The following is an 18,400-nucleotide window of genomic DNA, read 5'->3' on the forward strand; positions in this document are numbered from 1 at the left end:
CCACTTTAGTGAAAGGAAGTTGTAAAAAAACAACAACAACAAAAAAAAGTTCTAATGGAATTGTATATTCTTTTATGAATGGAAATGTAAGTGTCACAGCTACAAACAAACAATAAACATGGGATCTGCTTTTAGTGCCCCCAAACTGCAGTTAAAATTGAAGCAGGATGACAAGTGCATCTAAATGAACTCACAGAGGATTCAAATAATTTTGTGCCATTCAGTCTCAATCTATTAAGCCTCATGGAGCTAAAAGCAATGCATTAGTCACTCAGCATTACAATGTTTAAAAGGACAAGGGTTTGAGTTGGTTTCAACAGTACTTTGGTGTAAGTGATGTCAATGTATGTCATATAGGTGTAATGTAAGGACACCACTGCCCGCTGTGGACTGGTCTTCACATATGACTCATGTTAACACCACGAGAAGAGACAATGGTGTATTCAAAGAAAAAATAATATAGGATGAAACTTCATGGTGATTTAAAATCACATACAGTTGTCAGCTAATTTGACTAATTTAACTACTCCTGCGTTTTAAGCTATGGCAAAGTTCCTCTGTCACTATACCAATTATGCAATTAAATTTAAAATATTACATGAATATTACAATATATTACAATATTTTAATGGGCAAAGGTCCTCACAAAAACCTTCAAATCAGGAAGGAATCATTTGTCTAAAATCCATGAATTATTATATGCCAAATAAGATCCAGTGAGAACTCATGACAGCAGAATTACCTCATTATTCATTTCATATTAAACCTCCAGGACCCTCACTCGCTGCAGACGGGGGCCACACGTGCAGCGTTTCTGTGTGTATCCTGGAAAGATTAGTTTGATTAATTTAAATTTCATATCTGACAAAATCTCATTCTGCTCCATTCAGTTCATCGCTTCATCTAAATCAATACAGATAAGAATCATGGTTGTGGTCTGCAGGGACAAGCTCCATTTTTGTGTGAGAGATACAAGAGCCAATATAAGATGATAGATAGATAGATAACACAAAAAGTGAAAAGCAACCAAAGCATTAAATAGTGGGTTTTACATAAGATGTCCTCCCAGACTACACAGCTGTTTGTGATGCTATCTGACACATGTGGAGTGGGCCACGTGGCTAAAGTGTCTTGCCTAGGGACACAAAAACAGTGTATTGGCTTGAGTGAGTTGAAAGTTGTTGGGTATATACTTTTAACTGACTGCACCCAAGTCAAAATCTGTTGGTGTTTGTAGTAAATGTGGTGAAACACACAACTTTTTTTTTTTGTGTGTGTCTGAGACTGTTATAAGCAGTATTATATCGGCTAGTATTTTATTTTTTTGCCCAAAAAATTGTCTTTTCACTTTCTTCAACCTAGGTATTTTTGGCTAAGCACTATGGCACTGGTGTGTAGTCCTATTTTGGGATCTGGCTTAACTCTAATTAAGATCAGAATAGTGCTGGCGTGGAGCTGCTTTAGATCTAGTGAAACTTGTTAAATTAAATCTTTTCTAATATGGTACTCGGTGGGAAAGGTTTGAGAAAATTGTGGGTCTTTCCCTTCCATCTCCGCACTGTGTATCAGCTTGCTGTGATACAGGGACCATAAATCTAAATTTGAGCCTAGCCTTTGTTGGTCTATAAATAAGTCCAAAAATCCTATATACCATTTATTTAATATGAGAAAAGTGGTCAGTTTCTGAATTATGCTCCTGAGTCTTGTCCCCTTTAAAACACAAGTGTGATGGAGAAGTGAAGAAAGAGCTATGAAATACGAGCCTCGATGCATTGGGCCCATCCATTCCCAGCTGAGGTCCCTCATGACACCGTGTCGTCCTATCATGAGGCCTAATGACGCTTACTTCATCCTGACATCACATATCGATTGGCCGTCTGGGGGAGAGATGGGGGAAGAGATGGGGCGGGGGACGCAGAGAGGGACAGATGTACGCACGGACATGTGGACAGCTCAAAATGGGGCTAATCTCATTAATATAAGATGTGTCATATGACTCCATTGTAGGGGCTTTTTCATTTTGCAGGAAACAAAAATGTAAAAAAGAGCAGAGTTAGACAAGGCAGAGCAATGAGTCGACCATACATATTTGGAAAACTTTTTTTTTTTTTCGTAATTACAGAATAGGCTGTATTTATACCTGTAGTTATAGTGTATAGTGTAGTGTCTTTAATTTTAAAAGTGCAACCAACCTGAAATTTCCCCTATTCGAGACAAGGTATGCTTTGTAAAGACTATGAAGAACTTAAAAAAGGTTAGGAATGAGAACATGAGTGTTGTAGAAGTTTTCATTGTCCAAGAAAGGGTGGAAGTAAAAGGCTGGAGACCAACGGGACATCTTAAGCAGGAAAAGTTTATTTACCATCATTAATACGGGCCCCAGGGGGACTTGAAAAGTCAACATAGTATGATTTCAAAAGTGAACATAGTATGGTCTTTGAGTGTTCAAGTCCCTTTACTATGCTTCCAAAGGAGGAGGTTCATAAAGCGTGATTATTATAAATATTATAATAAATATTTATAAAGTGTGGTGAGACTATGAAGGCCAGTAGGCACCGGTTAGACAGCAATATGCCACAGTTTAGATGATGGTATGCCGATGGTATGCCAAGGGAAGATGAGCATGTTACTATAGCTCCTGTGAATCAATGTTAAACAGAGAGATGTACGTGGAGGATAAATTATTTCAATTCTCTTACAATGAGTTGTTAGATGTTTTGAAGTTTGAAGTTGTTAGATGATCAAAGAAAAGCCAGTTTGAGGTGACTTGAACATACAGCTTATTTAAAAGTGTAAGAATGCCAAGATTTGAATTGTCAGACAGCAGGCCTATATAGAAACATAGAGAATCACATGTATGTATGTATGTACGTATGTATGTAGGTAGGTAGGTAGGTAGGTAGGTAAGAGGTAGTAACAGAGAGCTGAAATTTGATAGAAAATCAGTTAAGGTGATCAGGTTTTTTTCTTATCAAATATTTTACATTTTGAAAAACTAAAACAATATGTGTAATGATACTAAATCTAAATGGCCATCATGTTGCTATAGCTGTGTTTCAGATGACATCACAATGTTCTATACATCAGTAATATTCAATATAGATGGGGGCAGCTAAGGTGAATATTGTTAAAATGCAGATTTTTGTTGTAGACACAAGGTAATGGGTCTAGTCGCTTATAAAAATCTTCATGTTCAACATTTGTGAATTTACCTTTTTAGATATTCTCTGGTACAGTGTAATGAACAGGTATTTTCCTTTTGTTGAGAATCACTATTTTCAGTTTGCAAGTGCAATAAAACAAGGACAACAATCTATTTTAATTCGAGCTACTGTATCTTAGCCAGGTTTTCAGTGATGTTATGTCAGAAAAGCCCCTCTCTATGAAGCCTGTTGTGGGGGCAGTTCGTTCTATACCCATCTGGTTGACCTCTATTGATCACTACATAAATTATTGATGAGTAATTAAAACATGGAAGCACGACGCAAGTGGGGGTAGGGGTGCAATATCTAACACCTTTAAATTACTGTTTTATGTTGGAATTCCAATTTAAAAAAACATGATGTCACTATATGTCACCCCAGTAGTCATCCACCTGCCCCCACTCCACAGATGCTACCCCTCCATCCTGTACCAGGATGGTTTAGGTAGGGCAGAGGAGGAAGGATGATGTATGAATCAAATACAGATCTGTAGGTCACTTGGACGGCTGAGTGCACACAGGGAGGGGCTGTGAGGTCATCAATCCACCTCTGTGTCACTGTCCAGTCCAAACAAAAGACTATTCTTCTAATCCTTCCTTTTCCCATGTATTTATTCAACTTCTACATGCCTGTGCAGTTAATCACATTTATAATCGTGACATCAATGATTCAATAACTTATCAATAATACACTTAATTTCCTTTGGTTCAGAATGTGTGTACTCATTTTGGCCCTGAATACAGAATTTTAAAATAGTAAGTGTCCAAAAACATTACTAACAAAATATATAAGCTCACAAGTTCATTCTTACAGTATAGAAATAATTGTGAAACATGGTTATAATTTTTGCCAGCCCCACTTCTTCATATTAAAAACGAAACCAAGTATTATAGATGGTGTTAGTGCCTACATACCTGGGACACAGCAAATCCAGTCAGATTACAAGCCACTGTAGTTTTAATTCAGATGATCATAAGCCTGGATAAAGAAGATCCAAAAAATTTGCTACATGTTGTATTCTTGAGCAACATCCCGCTCACAACATAAACATCATTACATCACTGACACACAGGTTGGCGGTCTAATTCCAGTTCCCACTGATGAATACTGTTGTTGTGTTCTTGGGCAAGACACTCAACCTGCTTCGTTCCCAGTGTCTGAATACACTGGTGTATGAATGTGTGTGTGAATGGGTGTTTATTTACCTTGTGAGCAAGACACTTTACCACCTTGCCTTTTTATGTACAAAGGTGTGTGCCTGATAGTTGGGAAGGGTGTAGTAGAAACAGCTTTGCAGCCATGCTGCTGTCAGTTAGCCCCAAGTCAACTGTGACTTATGAAGTATCTTAATGAGGAGTAAATAAATAATGGATTACTGTAGTGTCTAGATTGCTAACATGTAAAAAAGGCAATATAATCCATCACATCAACACATAATACAGAGAATGAGTCCCTTGTCTTTAACATTATACAGTTTTGTATGACCTTCTGTTGCTCCTCCAGCACAGCAGCTGAATGTGGCTTAGATGTGAAAGGGCCACAGCGTGGATCCATTAAGGGCCACAGGTGATCAGATCCAAGATGGCCGCCGGTGGGGTCCACACCGCACCTGCCCACGAGCTCTGCTCACCATCTGCACGAGGGAACAGTTGTCTGATGGCCCCGGATGTAACTCCATCTGCTTATACTCACTGTGGTTTGGAAACTGGTGAAAGCTTTTGCAGCTTTTATTGCCTAGAAAAAAAGACAATGCCTTACAGTTTTTCTAAACAAACGCTATTATGCACTGCCCTCTGGTGACGACAATAATTACACGTTTTGCCCTTTCCTGAAACCCCAAATTTTGCACAGTAGTCAATTCCATACCATTTCACGAAGACACCCTGTTATGATTCTGTAACAAATGTATACAAGTGTTTGATAAGCAATACACAGTAGTGAGCAGTGAGTGAACTTTATTGATTGGTCGATCAAGATGACAGCTTCTAATGCACACAACACCATTGAATGTGGACCATTAGTTAAAAAAAAAACCCAAAAAACTACTTAGCATATGTGGCAAATTTTCAGATATCAAGTAGAAAACATACATTTAAATTTGTACTAAAGGACCAACCCTCATTAGAGTTGTTTGGAAACTGGACAAGGCATGAAGCACACAATTGAAAATATAAAAACTATACTTATTTTCAACAAACCAAAGACCAACTGGAAAAATACAGAAATGGTAAAACAGATCACAGAAAATCAGACTAAAGGCACATTGGTCCCAACACGTCTCCTCCAAAAGAGACTAAGACCAGAGTCACGTTTTTAAACCCTGCATGCATATGGACACTCCGCTCAAAACTGTACACAACACACAGGGGCCTTGTCTTAACATTCATAAGAAAAATTATCAGTAGCAATGCTTTTGAATGGCTTAATGCAAAATATAGAAGAGTGAGTTTAACAGGCCTTTTTACAGATAAAATAATGAGTGAAAGGGCTGCTAAAGCATTTCTTAAAAATCACTAACCAAATTTGGGACAAAGATGTTAGAAATGACTGAGGAAAGAAACTCAACCTGAAAAGAAGCACTTACATTTTTATCAAATTTCGGTATAAACCTAGCAACATGTCAAAAACCTTTTAAAGAAAATTCACAGTGGGAATAATGATTTGTGAAGTAAATAAAATATTACATTTATGCAAACCAACAAAGTTTCGCTAGAACTATACAAAAACACTACCCATGTTTACAGCTAAACATGAATTTCACATTTGTTTTCAACTTCAATTGTCTCTACATTAGCCAAATCCATTTGAAAACAACAGTAAAAACATAAAATGGGCATGATGGAAAGGGCTTCCTCACTGGTGAGAATTAGGGATGGATATTAGATGGTGGATTTGGAGAAGGAGACTTTGAGGTGATGATTTCCACCCATGTCATAGTTATGGAGATCGATCAGCGCTTGTATGGCCTCCTCCACTGATGACATCTGGATCAAAGCCATTTTACGGTCCCTAAAAAGCAAGCAAATACATATTATTGGAGTTTCCTGAATAAGAAAAGAAAATATGAGTCCACTTCACAAAATTCTTACTGGAAAAACTTGAAAGCCTTCACAGTTCCTCCAGTGTTTGAGAACAACAGACGAAGATCATCTTCTCCAATGGCCTCCCTGATCAAGAGAAAAAACAGAATAACCATCAATAATAGAAATATAAGTCAACCATCTGTTCTGCCTCTACAGGGTTATTACCGAACATTCGAGAGATGAAGTGTTGTAGAAGGAGGAAATATGTTCTGAAAGTTCTTGGAGCCAGGCTTCTTGAAGCGGTGCAGCGGTGAGCCAGAGAAATCTAGATCAAATATTTTGAATACGGTAAGACATGGACAAAATATCAATGCAAAACTGTTACATAATGTACCAATGTCAATATTATTGTAGTTTAATTTGTTATTTCACCTTTAGTGAGGAGCTGGTCATCCAGGCCTTCTCTGGGTAAAGCTACTGTTTGATGTTTGGACAGTGTCACTCGCATTACTTTACCAAAGATTTTCTGTCCATTCAGGTGACTCATAGCTGTGTAAAAAAAAATTAATATTAGACTCTGAAAAACAATATTTCAGAATTTTCAGTGTATAGTTAAATTTTGCTTAATCTATGGTGTGTAAGCAGTTACCGAGCTGAGCCTGGTTGCCATCTGCCAGCTGGATCAGAGCGCTGTCCTTCTTGTTGTAGAGGATCTTCACCCTCTGCACGTCACCATAGACCCCTGAAGAGAGAGAAAGAGACAGAGAGAGAAACAGCAGAGCCAGAGCAGAGGGCGAGGACAGACAGAGCAGAAAGATGGAGCCGACGAGGATACAGGAGAGGTGTGAAGGATGAAGGAATAAAGTTAGTGCCAGAAAGACAAATGAAAAGAAGAAATGGAAGTCTTCCCATTTGACTTCTTCTAAAACACCTTTCAAATGCTAACAGGTGGTTTTATCGACTGCCAACCAGAAAAATACTGCAGTAAACGTACACTGCTAAAACACACAGGCACAGTGAGAAAAACACATTTAACCAGAAGCACTGGACTAAAATAAACCTCTAAATGTTAACAGAGTGTTTGGATTAAACAGGCTGGTTGACAGTGTCTCGTTTGTGTGGCAGTAATAACCAACTTCAAAAGGGCACCAATGATATGGCATTTGAAATAAGCTTCGTGGTACATTGTGTCTGTACCTGATAATTTCAGAGAAAGAGATAGGAGAGATTCAGAGGCTTTAGGAGCGTGTTAGAGTGAACTCGACTGTTCTTAACAAGGGATGAAACGCAAACATTAAAATGATCCACATGGTCCTGGCTGACTGCAGTATATACACAAACTACAATCTAAAACTACAATTAACTATTATAAGCACAGTTATAGTGATCACCACAGTTCCCAACTGAAGAATATGCATCGGGTGACAGGACAGTCCATTATTTATTCTCTAGGCTATATAATTTACTGGCCTCCAGGTAAGATTTCACTACTCACATTTCCTGTTTCCATGCTATTTTAAGATCTCTTCAAAATTACGTTTTAGAGCATTCAGATTACAATGTACATTTGGAAACCTCACAATTATTTGCTACATTACCTAGAAAATTGTAAACCTCCCCCTTTTACTAGTTAGTTTGGTTCAGGAGAATGTGGATCATTTTACTGTCTGTTTTCACAGGAGCAGTCGGCTCCATGTCATGTTCACTTTGTGACAAAATAGGCGAATATCTCGCCCAACAACCACGAGTGGAGAAAACTTGGATTAACAGAGAGAGCTAAACAGATTGAGTAGTAGAGGTTGAACATACCGAAGAGGGTAAAGAGACTTTGAGGCGTGACCATCTTTAGAGAGAGAGACCGCAGAGCAGAGGACAGAGGAGGAGGAGCAGAGGAGAGGACAGACGAAGGTACAGACCGCCCAGCGTTGGGACGGTGGTGGTGTCCGTGATGAAGGGGCAGAGCATAGATAGAGAAGGCATGGCACGTCCAGGGAAGGGGCAAGAGTGTGTTAGGAGCACAGGAGGGGCGAGGAGGGGAACATAGGTGGAGGGGCGGGTAGTATTAAAAAAGTAGAAATTACAGGACATTTGAGCAAACAGTTGGGGAGGAAATGTTTAGAAAAGAAATTAAACAAAAACATGAGGGTAAGGGGGAGCAGAGAGGGAGGGGAGGAGAGGAGGACAAAAACCAAAGCAGAGGTCAGTAAACAGAGCATCAGTGGAACATCAAAGGAATGATTACTGCTTCCACCCAACACACACTTCTCACACGCACACGTTCTGGATGAAGGGATGAGGCGCTCAAACGTTTTATTGAGCAATGGACAAAAAGCAAATAAATTGTGGACTTGTTCGACAGTGGCCAGTGCAGCATAGGCAATGCTGAAGATCTTTTAACAGATCTATCATATGTTTTTTAAAAACAATGAATCATGAAAGAAACTTCTGAGTAAAAAGTTCACCAATTACATTATAATTAATTTGCCAGTTGTTTTAAGACTGTACAATATACACATTTATTTATAAATTTCTATAAATAATTTATACAGGAAAAAAAAACTTTGGCAAATAGGTAATAATGGAAATCCTTCGGACCACATCTGGCACACTTTATACCGAACAAGCTATGTATAAAAGAGGGTGGAAGCAAAACTAACCAAAAGGGAATTGACAATGAAGCAGATTAAACGTTTTCAGGAAACAAAACATTCGAATTTACAAAACAAAAGAATGATTGAAGTGTTTTGGTATTGTGCTGATAACTGTATTTTGAGTGTTGTAGGATTGATTTTTAATATATTTTATGTCTATTAAATATGGTGAAGGTAAGTACCATATTTGTTAAAGTAACACTAAGGACATTAAAATGAGTGCTGATGGTGTTCTCAGACTTGTAGAGGAGCTGAGAGAATTCTGATAGAGAGAGTTGAACAGAGAAACATATCAGAGAGACACAAATAACACAAGTCTAAAGTCAAGTCATAGGGAAATAGCAAGCTCTTTGACCTGTGCTGGAATCAAGTGCTGTTGAGGTTTCTTAATGCTGCTCAAGTACATTCATTAAATAAAATTGAGTAACAACTGCAGTAGACTTGACAGTTACTTTTGCATTTGACAACCCTACTAAGCGGTCTATGCATTTTTTTCTTTACCTAAAGGAGTCAGAAGTAGATCAAAACGATATTTTGTGGCATATCAAATAAAAACAATTGGTTACATTTTAAGATATCTATCGCCGAACAGGTTAAGAAACAGATTGATTTTGCTTGTGTACCTCGTCATTCAGGTTGGAGGCCAGCAGGACTCCGGATACTCCGGACCCAGACAGAGCCACTCGTCCAGCAGCTGCAGCAGCGGCCGCCGCAGCACTCAGGGGGCTGATGGCTCCTGTCACACACAAACACAAACAAAACCTGAGCGCCAAGATCACTTCAAAGAGGCCACAGGTGTGAAAGAGCACAAATCCTCTACAACACAATGGGAAGCTATTAGGATAACAGTACACTTGATAAAGAACACATAAAAATGAGTCTTCAAACTGTTTAAGACCTTCTCCAGTGTCTGGAGACCACTGGGCAGATGCAGCCAGAGTACTGAACTAATTTAGCCGCACATTGCACCAAGACCAAAGTCACTATTTGAATTTTACATATTTACCTCCGCTCTGTGAGAGGGAGAGAGAAGAGGAATAACCACCTCCACTGGAATAGGATGCCAGAGCTCCAGAAGGGGTCCCTGCAAGACAATATCCACATTGTTAGTCAACAGCACAACGTTCAGATGAAAGTAACAATAACAAACTATTTGGAAACGTACCCAATAAAGAATGGTCTTTGCTGGTTGATTCTCCGTCGCCAGTGGGTAGGTCAGGTCTGGTGTAATCTCGACTTTTATCATTATTATACTTAACATTAAGGTTGACCAGTTTACTGAAGTCTATCCTCAAAGTGCAACATGAATTATAGATGTTCTGTCCGTCCAAGGACTGAAAAGAAAATTTAAACTTTCAGAAAAAAAAAACAACTAGATTAATAATGAAATGAATGTTACATTACCAGTTTAGCCTGCTGCGCATTGACAGGATCACTGAACTGCAGAAGAGCCTGGAACTGATTGTTCTTGGTAAAGGTTATAATCTTCATGACAGTTCCAAACTTGCTAAAGATCTGAAATTAAAAAAAATTGAAATTAAGATTTACAGAACAATTTCTGATATGTGAGTAATAAGACACAAAATTACTATTAATAACATTTTACCTGCTGCAGAACATCCAGCGTCACTGGATAAAACATGTTGTCAATTATGATACGGAGAACAGGGCTTGGAGGAGGAGCCAGTTCGACAATTCCAGCATCAGAGGAGGGAGAGCTGCCATCCTGCACTGCAGACACTGCCTGAAGCACTGCCTGGGCCCTCTGGATTTAAAAAAAAAAAAAAAAAACGAAGACAAAATGAAATATCAAAGTTTTTTTTTTTTTTTTTAATGCCAAATGTATTAAGAAATATACCTGATTTAGAGCAGAGTCAGTTTTCAGTTCCTTATGGTTGGAGTACTGAATGAACACTGGGGTATTCCTGACCTGTGCAGGTTACAAGTGTATTAGACATTGGACTTCAGACATGCTTGAACTACAAACAGAAATACTTTCACTAACCTGTGGCGTGACAGCAGTGTAGTAATTGACCATTGTAATAGCAGCTTCCTCAGTACCGAGCTCCAAAAATGCCTATCAAAACAAAAACACAGAGTCAGGCAAGATTGTGAAACTTTTTTTTAAGATAATGTCTACAATCAGTACCTGGTTTTTGCCTTTCAGCATCAGTATGTTGGTGACTTTGCCAAAAGGAAGACCCAGAGCGATTACTTCTGTCTCTGATACTTCACTGGGGAGTTTCCTGATGTGGAGAACTCTGGAGGGAGGAGGGTCATCTAGTCGCTGTTTCTTGGTGTCGCCACCATTGGCTAAACATATATACACAGACCAAAATGTGAGAATGATGTAATGGATTTTGTTCCAACATGACGACTGAGTACTGATGCTTTACCCACCGGCCATAGTGCTGGAGCTGCTACCGTACATGTTGAGCTCATCGGAGCCTCTCTACAAAATTACAAAAAACATAAAATTGTAGGCTCATTACAAAGGAATCATGCTCAAATATGGTTTGACTACAATTTCACTTGCACTTGACAATAGCTGCAAAAACATACCTTTAAACCAACCGCAACATCACTGAAGAAAAAAAAAAAAAAAGTTAGATAGACATTAAATGCTTCCATTATCTACAAGTTATTGATCACCAATTTTTAAAGATACGTTTAACACACGCACACACACAAAAAAAAAAAAAAAAAAAAAAAAAAAACACTTCTTCTGCGTGTATGCCATGTAGTTAAAGATACAAAGCCATCTTTATAATTACACAAAAATGTTTGATTAAAATGCATTAGTGTGGCGTTAATCCCTTTACCAACAGGTAACAAATGATCCTTTTGTGTTCACGCTGAACTGGGGGTTACCACAGATCTATTCTATCTAATCAAATAGTTATCGTTAGCTCTATATAGCAAGACCCAGATACAAAAAACAAAACACGCCAATATTTCGCATTTGCCAGTGTGTTACCTCTAGTACACAAGCCATAAATAAAAAAAAACAAACATTAGGCTTTCCTGATCGACTGATGCGTGATGGCGAGCTAGCTAACGCCACATTTTCCCCTTTGTGAAAAACGCGATCATGGCCAGACCCGCTAAGCTAACCCGCTAGCGTGCATTTAAGAGACCACAGCATTGCATTTAGATTATATTATCATGGTTACATGCAGAATATGGAGATAAGGAGAACCCTGTATTGTATAAAAGAGAGATTTACCCGTCCATCGCAGCTCTTTGTCCTCTTTGTCTGCAGATTTCAGCACCTCGATGCCTGAGTGAGCGGGGCAACAAAGATGGACGCGCTTCCTCTTTGTAAAACTACGGTCGATAATAGCCACATCACAGGGAGAGCGCCACCCTCTGACTGGACAGGACAATGACCGAAAGTAGGCTAAATATTTATTCCACTACCACAATAAAAACACAAATTTTAAATTAAACAATGAGAAGGCTATATATTCATGTCACTTATCGCCTCTACTGAAGCACAGATTACAGACTACAAATTAAATTTGGTTACTCCTCTATGACAATACTACAAGCATGAAGTATAATTTGTTTTTTCAATTTCAGTTTTTGGGTAGTAGCTTTTTACTACTCAAATGACCTGCCTTTTTATTACATTGACCTACATTGCATTAGTTTTTGATATTAGCACAATCCAGTAATAAGTAATCCTATTGACCAATGCTTGCCTTGTTTATTTATGAGTTTTATTTTATTTTTCCGTGCACCTTGAAGGAATACACACATGTGTACTCTGGATGTCCCCAGTTGCTCAGGATTTCTAGCCTCACATACCTATAAGTCTGTGTGGGGCCCTGTAGAAAGACAAAAGGACATTTAATAGGCTTAAACCATAATGCATTTGTTGGATTTAAGACATAAAAACGATTTTAATCTCACAAAGAGTTCAAAAGTTTGAAACGACTCTCCTTCTGGATCATATTCAAAATCCCCTAAGTGTGTTCCCTCTCCATTTTCAGATAAAAAACCCTGAAATCAGAAATATAAGTTTTAATGTATCATACCTCACTTTATTGTATTTTAATTCTATTCTTACTCACTGAGACCGAGAAATGCTGCGGAGCACTGTACACAAACCCATAGGGGGCGTGCTCTCGGGAGATGTGCCCCAGAGTCACATGGGACATGGCGACAGGCTGCGAGAGGGATATGAACAGATGTCCCTGGTGTCCGGCAAAAGACCAGCACCGGCCAGGAACAAGCGCCTCCGTGTGGCCCTGTGGTCAGACAGAGAAAAGATTCTAGTTTTCTGAGGACCCTGTGGTGCAAGATGATTTTGGAGAGCACTTTGTTTACTCGAATTGAGGGATGCTTTCCCCTGTATTCCACAAACTGTTTTTCACATGCACAACATCATACAAAAAAGATGTATGTACATATGAGATTGAGGACAAATAAATGTAATTACGGTAATTGTGATAATCCAATTATAGATAGTTAGATAGATAATTAGATTATTATCTTATAGATGCCTAGTTACTGAATCTAATACCTGAATGATAGTTCTTGGTGAGTAGACAGGATACAAAAATGCCTTGCATAAAAATGTCACCAGTGGAGGCAGCGAGGGAGAATGGTAACTTTCTGATGGATAAGCATCAAGGACACGTGCCCCTGCAAAAGAAGACAGAGTTCAGGAAACATTATTATGATATTACAATATCATAGTCTGTTGTGAGGTTAAAATGTTCCTCCATTAAAATATTAAAAGCTACTGAATAAAAAACAAGCAGTTACCAATAGCCTGCTTTAATGCAGTTGCTCTTCAAGGTTGTTACCCATGTTACGTCAACTATTTTTTGTGTGCTTTGTGTAATAGTGTAACATTTTGTAATTATTTAACTTAGAGAGACTGTAGGCCTTATTCATATGCTTACCCTGTGACTCCAGTGCAAAGTTGGGCATAGAAAGTCCTTCTGGTAGGAGTTTATTTCTTAGTCGAAATAGCTCTTCTTGTAGCTGCTTTAAGTTAGTTTGGACTTCCTTTAAAGCCTCAAAGTCACTATACCTGGACTCCCAGAGGCCTGAGTTAAAGGTTTGCATTTGGAGTAACAAACTTCCTGAATTAAGGGACACAGCAGAACACAGCAGGACGGCCAGAAGAAACACGGAAATGCCCCTCAGCAAAACTGCAATATAGATTATTTTAATGTTTGGAGGAATACATATATTAAAAATACTTAAAATTTACATACAAAAATACATTACATTTTTTAAGGGTTTGCTGATCATTATCATAAGCCACTTCAAGTTCTGTTGTATCAAGAGCTGCAACAGATGGGTCTCTGGCTTCATCCATGATCATGAAAGATGTAGTTAAAGGAGTTTCCCATTCATCAGCAATTGAAGTGTTTACTGTGTCAGAACAGGAAGACCTCTCAAGATCATTCACAGATAAATTTGCATTTGTGGCAGATAAAGATAGGGGAGTATGGCATCTAGTGTCATCTACTGCTGGTTCAGGATTAGGTGTGCCAGGGCTGCCAAACTGAGATCTCCTCTTCCTTTGAAAAATTCTGAAAAATAATATATAGGCTATTATCTGTCTAGATCAGTTGACCAAATACAATTATGACCATACCTTTTTAAGTTTTCTTTATATGACACCTTGGGCTTATCCCCTTCATCATAGTACCCAAGTGAAATAAGACGTTCACTTAGGCGTGTCATTTCAGCTGACAGAGAAGAAGCAAAACAAAATTGTTATTACAGTTCAGTTTGTCGAGTTTTAAACTTGAAAAACTAAGTATCTCAGATGAACATCGTAGGCCAGGGGTCTCCAACCTGTAGCTTGGGAGCTACCGATAGCTCTCCACCCACTTCCAAGTAGCCCCCAATGGGATTTCTGATTTATACATTTGTGGTGAATAACTCAAATTTTGTACACTGAATACTGGATAAAGGGTTATGTACTATAAGTATCTAACTGTACCTCATCTACAGCTTGCCATGGCTCTTGAATTTACTACATTTTTAGCAACTGCTACAATTAGTAGCTCTCTGGCATTTTCGTTTTACAAAAGTCGCTCACAGGGGGAAAAAGGTTGGAGACACCTGTCATAGGCCTACAATAGAACTTATTTTCCGCGTGTGAAATGGCGCCATCAAGTGGTGGTAGGCGCGCAATGCGCATTGGCGCATGGGTGTAGTAACTACGATTTAAATACCCAAGGTAATAAATTAGTGATACTACGTCTAACTTTTCTTGTACTTGCGATTGGGTACCTGTTCGCAATACGGCATAATTATTTAATATCGACAAACACACGTGCCTAAGTTATCTTATACTGTAGTGCATTAGCCAACTAAATACAACATTACGCGTACAAAATATCATACCTTTCATTGGCCCTCGCCACTAACAAAGTTAGGGGCGAGGGGTATTGTTCTTCGTCGTTTTTTTTTTTTTTTCCCACATTGAATCGTATTTTTGACCCCCTGAACATCGACGAAAAGTCCCCAAACCGGGGTCCAGATCGATCGGCCCGGCGAAAAATTCGATAAAATGGGCATCGCAACAATGACCCGAGTGACCCGACTCAACAGCGCCGCCTAGAATTGGACCCCTATGGGAGTGGGGACAGGCAAAGTTTGTCGCAGGGAAACGAAATTCGGGACAGTGATAGAGAACAATGAGACAAGCCAAAAGATGAATTGGAGCATGACCCTATGACGAACAGGAAGTCGGTCATATTGGATCAAACATTCGCCGCCGTTTTGACTTGGGGGTCTACAAAAAGATTCAAGTCCCCGGGGTTTGGTCCAAATGAGCTCAAATTTGACATGTCACATCTACAGACATGAACTCACAGAAGTTGCCAAATTTTTTTGGGATACATACTCCTTACGGTTCGCCCGTAGCACGCCGGCGAATAACGCCTTCATTTCCTGTTTTTTCGGTGACCTGTCACGGCCACAGGCATTGTCCGAGAGAACTCAAATTTAAATCACAATTGCGTGATGCTGGTGTGAATGTAATGAAATATGAAATCTACTCTATAGCGCCCCCTAGCATAGACGTGAAATGTCAACATTATCGGATTTATAGCGAGTTTCCTTCCACTAAACAAACAACGAAACTGTAGCTGTAACAAAATCATTTAGTAAAATAAACCAAAAATACTCTTGGTGATATATCGATAGAGCAGCCCACAATATCGATACTGTGTCATCACATTAAACGATACGATATATCGATATTTCAATATTTTTGCACACCCCTCTACTCTTTATCACACGAAGACCACAGTTCTTTAGTTTAAGGTCATGGTTTAAGGTCAAGGGTATATTTCCTCTGTTATTTCTGGCCATTTTTGTTTTATAATTGAGTTGTTTTGTAAGTGTTGCTGTACTTACTGTTACGCAGATAAAAAGTGCGACCTACTCTGTGAAATCTACTCTGTAAAGTCTCCTCTGTGAAGTCTACTGTTTGAAATCTTTGTACGATTTGCTCTGTGTCAAGCTCAGCTAAATGTGCCTTTTCCATTAAGCGATATGTGATTTTCGATTTGTGATTTTCGATTTGCCTACTTTTATAATCTCCCTGAGGCCAAACAAAGCTTTGAGTTAAAGCCCACAAAGCTTTGAAGTTTAGCTTTGAGTTCCGGAGTTGCCATGGTAACAAGGCTTTATGGAACTTTACATGTATGATGTCATCGGCGCCATGAACCTGATGGAACTGGGAGGTTTTCAGGTTCTAGAATGTGATGATGTCATACTCCCAGACGGGGCAAGAGCCACGTTTCCCTGTTGACTGAGGCCGAGTGTTGTTAAGAAGTCACTGATATGAGACAAACCTCGATACAGTGCGCTTTCGATTCGATACGGTTCAGTAAAAAATAAAGGCTAAATCATGGAAAATCTTTGTTAAACCACTTCTTGTGCAAAGTTCATATGAAACACAAACATTTTAATCCTCAAAACAGAGAAAATGTCAAACGAGTTTCCTTCCACTAAACAAACAACGAAACTGTAGCTGTAACAAAATCATTTAGTAAAATAAACCAAAAATACTCTTGGTGATATATCGATAGAGCAGCCCACAATATCGATACTGTGTCATCACATTAAACGATACGATATATCGATATTTCAATATTTTTGCACACCCCTCTACTCTTTATCACACGAAGACCACAGTTCTTTAGTTTAAGGTCATGGTTTAAGGTCAAGGGTATATTTCCTCTGTTATTTCTGGCCATTTTTGTTTTATAATTGAGTTGTTTTGTAAGTGTTGCTGTACTTACTGTTACGCAGATAAAAAGTGCGACCTACTCTGTGAAATCTACTCTGTAAAGTCTCCTCTGTGAAGTCTACTGTTTGAAATCTTTGTACGATTTGCTCTGTGTCAAGCTCAGCTAAATGTGCCTTTTCCATTAAGCGATATGTGATTTTCGATTTGTGATTTTCGATTTGCCTACTCTTATAATCTCCCCGAGGCCAAACAAAGCTTTGAGTTAAAGCCCACAAAGCTTTGAAGTTTAGCTTTGAGTTCCGGAGTTGCCATGGTAACAAGGCTTTATGGAACTTTACATGTATGATGTCATCGGCGCCGTGAACCTGATGGAACTGGGAGGTTTTCAGGTTCTAGAATGTGATGATGTCATACTCCCAGACGGGGCAAGAGCCACGTTTCCCTGTTGACTGAGGCCGAGTGTTGTTAAGAAGTCACTGATATGAGACAAACCTCGATACAGTGCGCTTTCGATTCGATACGGTTCAGTAAAAAATAAAGGCTAAATCATGGAAAATCTTTGTTAAACCACTTCTTGTGCAAAGTTCATATGAAACACAAACATTTTAATCCTCAAAACAGCGAAAATGTCAAACGAGTTTCCTTCCACTAAACAAACAACGAAACTGTAGCTGTAACAAAATCATTTAGTAAAATAAACCAAAAATACTCTTGGTGATATATCGATAGAGCAGCCCACAATATCGATACTGTGTCATCACATTAAACGATACGATATATCGATATTTCAATATTTTTGCACACCCCTCTACTCTTTATCACACTGTACTTTGCCACGAAATATCCAAAAGGTAAACGCACAAATGTTAAACCTGGTATTGAAATGATTAAAAAACTCACTGTTAGAACACAATGGCCACGTTCACATGATGTTTTTTAATTGTTCTGGATTAAATTGTTTGGACTTAAAATATTTTCCTTGGAGTTTACATGGAAATAATAATTCTGAATATCTGGGTTTCATGTGACATTACAGGGCGACGTTTGTCAGCGCGCAAAATCAGATGGAGGGCAAGAAGTGAACCGACTGGAGGGAAATGCCGATGTGTTGTGCAGTTTACGGCTGTGCCAATTGTTCTAACCGAGAGAAGGAAAAGCGATTTTTTTAGAGTACCGAAGATAGTCGTCCACAAAGGTCAGAAATGGGAAAAGCTGACAGAACAACGCCATAAAAAGTGGATTACAAACTAGAGCCCGACCGATATGGATTTTGCTGTGGCCGATATGAAACCG

The 18,400-nt window shown here is 38.9% G+C and overlaps 2 protein-coding genes across 2 annotated transcripts; both read right to left on the reverse strand.

Annotated features, from left to right (window-relative positions):
• Window positions 1–5,141: 5,141 nt before the first annotated feature.
• Window positions 5,142–12,193, reverse strand: ptbp2b (polypyrimidine tract binding protein 2b). The gene is made up of 17 exons (XM_055151877.1): window positions 12,104–12,193; window positions 11,440–11,461; window positions 11,278–11,329; window positions 11,027–11,190; window positions 10,883–10,954; window positions 10,736–10,807; window positions 10,484–10,642; window positions 10,282–10,392; window positions 10,043–10,211; window positions 9,884–9,961; window positions 9,501–9,613; window positions 8,036–8,069; window positions 6,876–6,968; window positions 6,659–6,775; window positions 6,452–6,551; window positions 6,293–6,370; window positions 5,142–6,212 (listed from the first exon to the last, which is right to left on the reverse strand). The coding sequence occupies exons 1-17, from the start codon at window positions 12,109–12,111 to the stop codon at window positions 6,083–6,085; spliced, it is 1,572 nt and encodes a 523-aa protein (XP_055007852.1). The 5' UTR covers window positions 12,112–12,193; the 3' UTR covers window positions 5,142–6,082.
• Window positions 12,194–12,599: 406 nt separating this feature from the next.
• Window positions 12,600–16,555, reverse strand: LOC129408391 (sperm-associated antigen 4 protein-like). The gene is made up of 9 exons (XM_055151957.1): window positions 16,270–16,555; window positions 14,495–14,588; window positions 14,122–14,429; window positions 13,791–14,042; window positions 13,406–13,527; window positions 13,210–13,245; window positions 12,954–13,130; window positions 12,793–12,882; window positions 12,600–12,707 (listed from the first exon to the last, which is right to left on the reverse strand). Exons 1-9 carry the CDS (start codon window positions 16,397–16,399, stop codon window positions 12,600–12,602), a joined length of 1,317 nt encoding a protein of 438 aa, XP_055007932.1. The 5' UTR covers window positions 16,400–16,555.
• Between the last annotated feature and the right edge of the window lie 1,845 nt (window positions 16,556–18,400).

This window comes from Boleophthalmus pectinirostris, unplaced genomic scaffold (assembly GCF_026225935.1).
Source record: "Boleophthalmus pectinirostris isolate CB_2022bp ecotype Guang Dong unplaced genomic scaffold, ASM2622593v1 HiC_scaffold_16, whole genome shotgun sequence".
Lineage (NCBI taxonomy): Eukaryota > Metazoa > Chordata > Actinopteri > Gobiiformes > Gobiidae > Boleophthalmus > Boleophthalmus pectinirostris.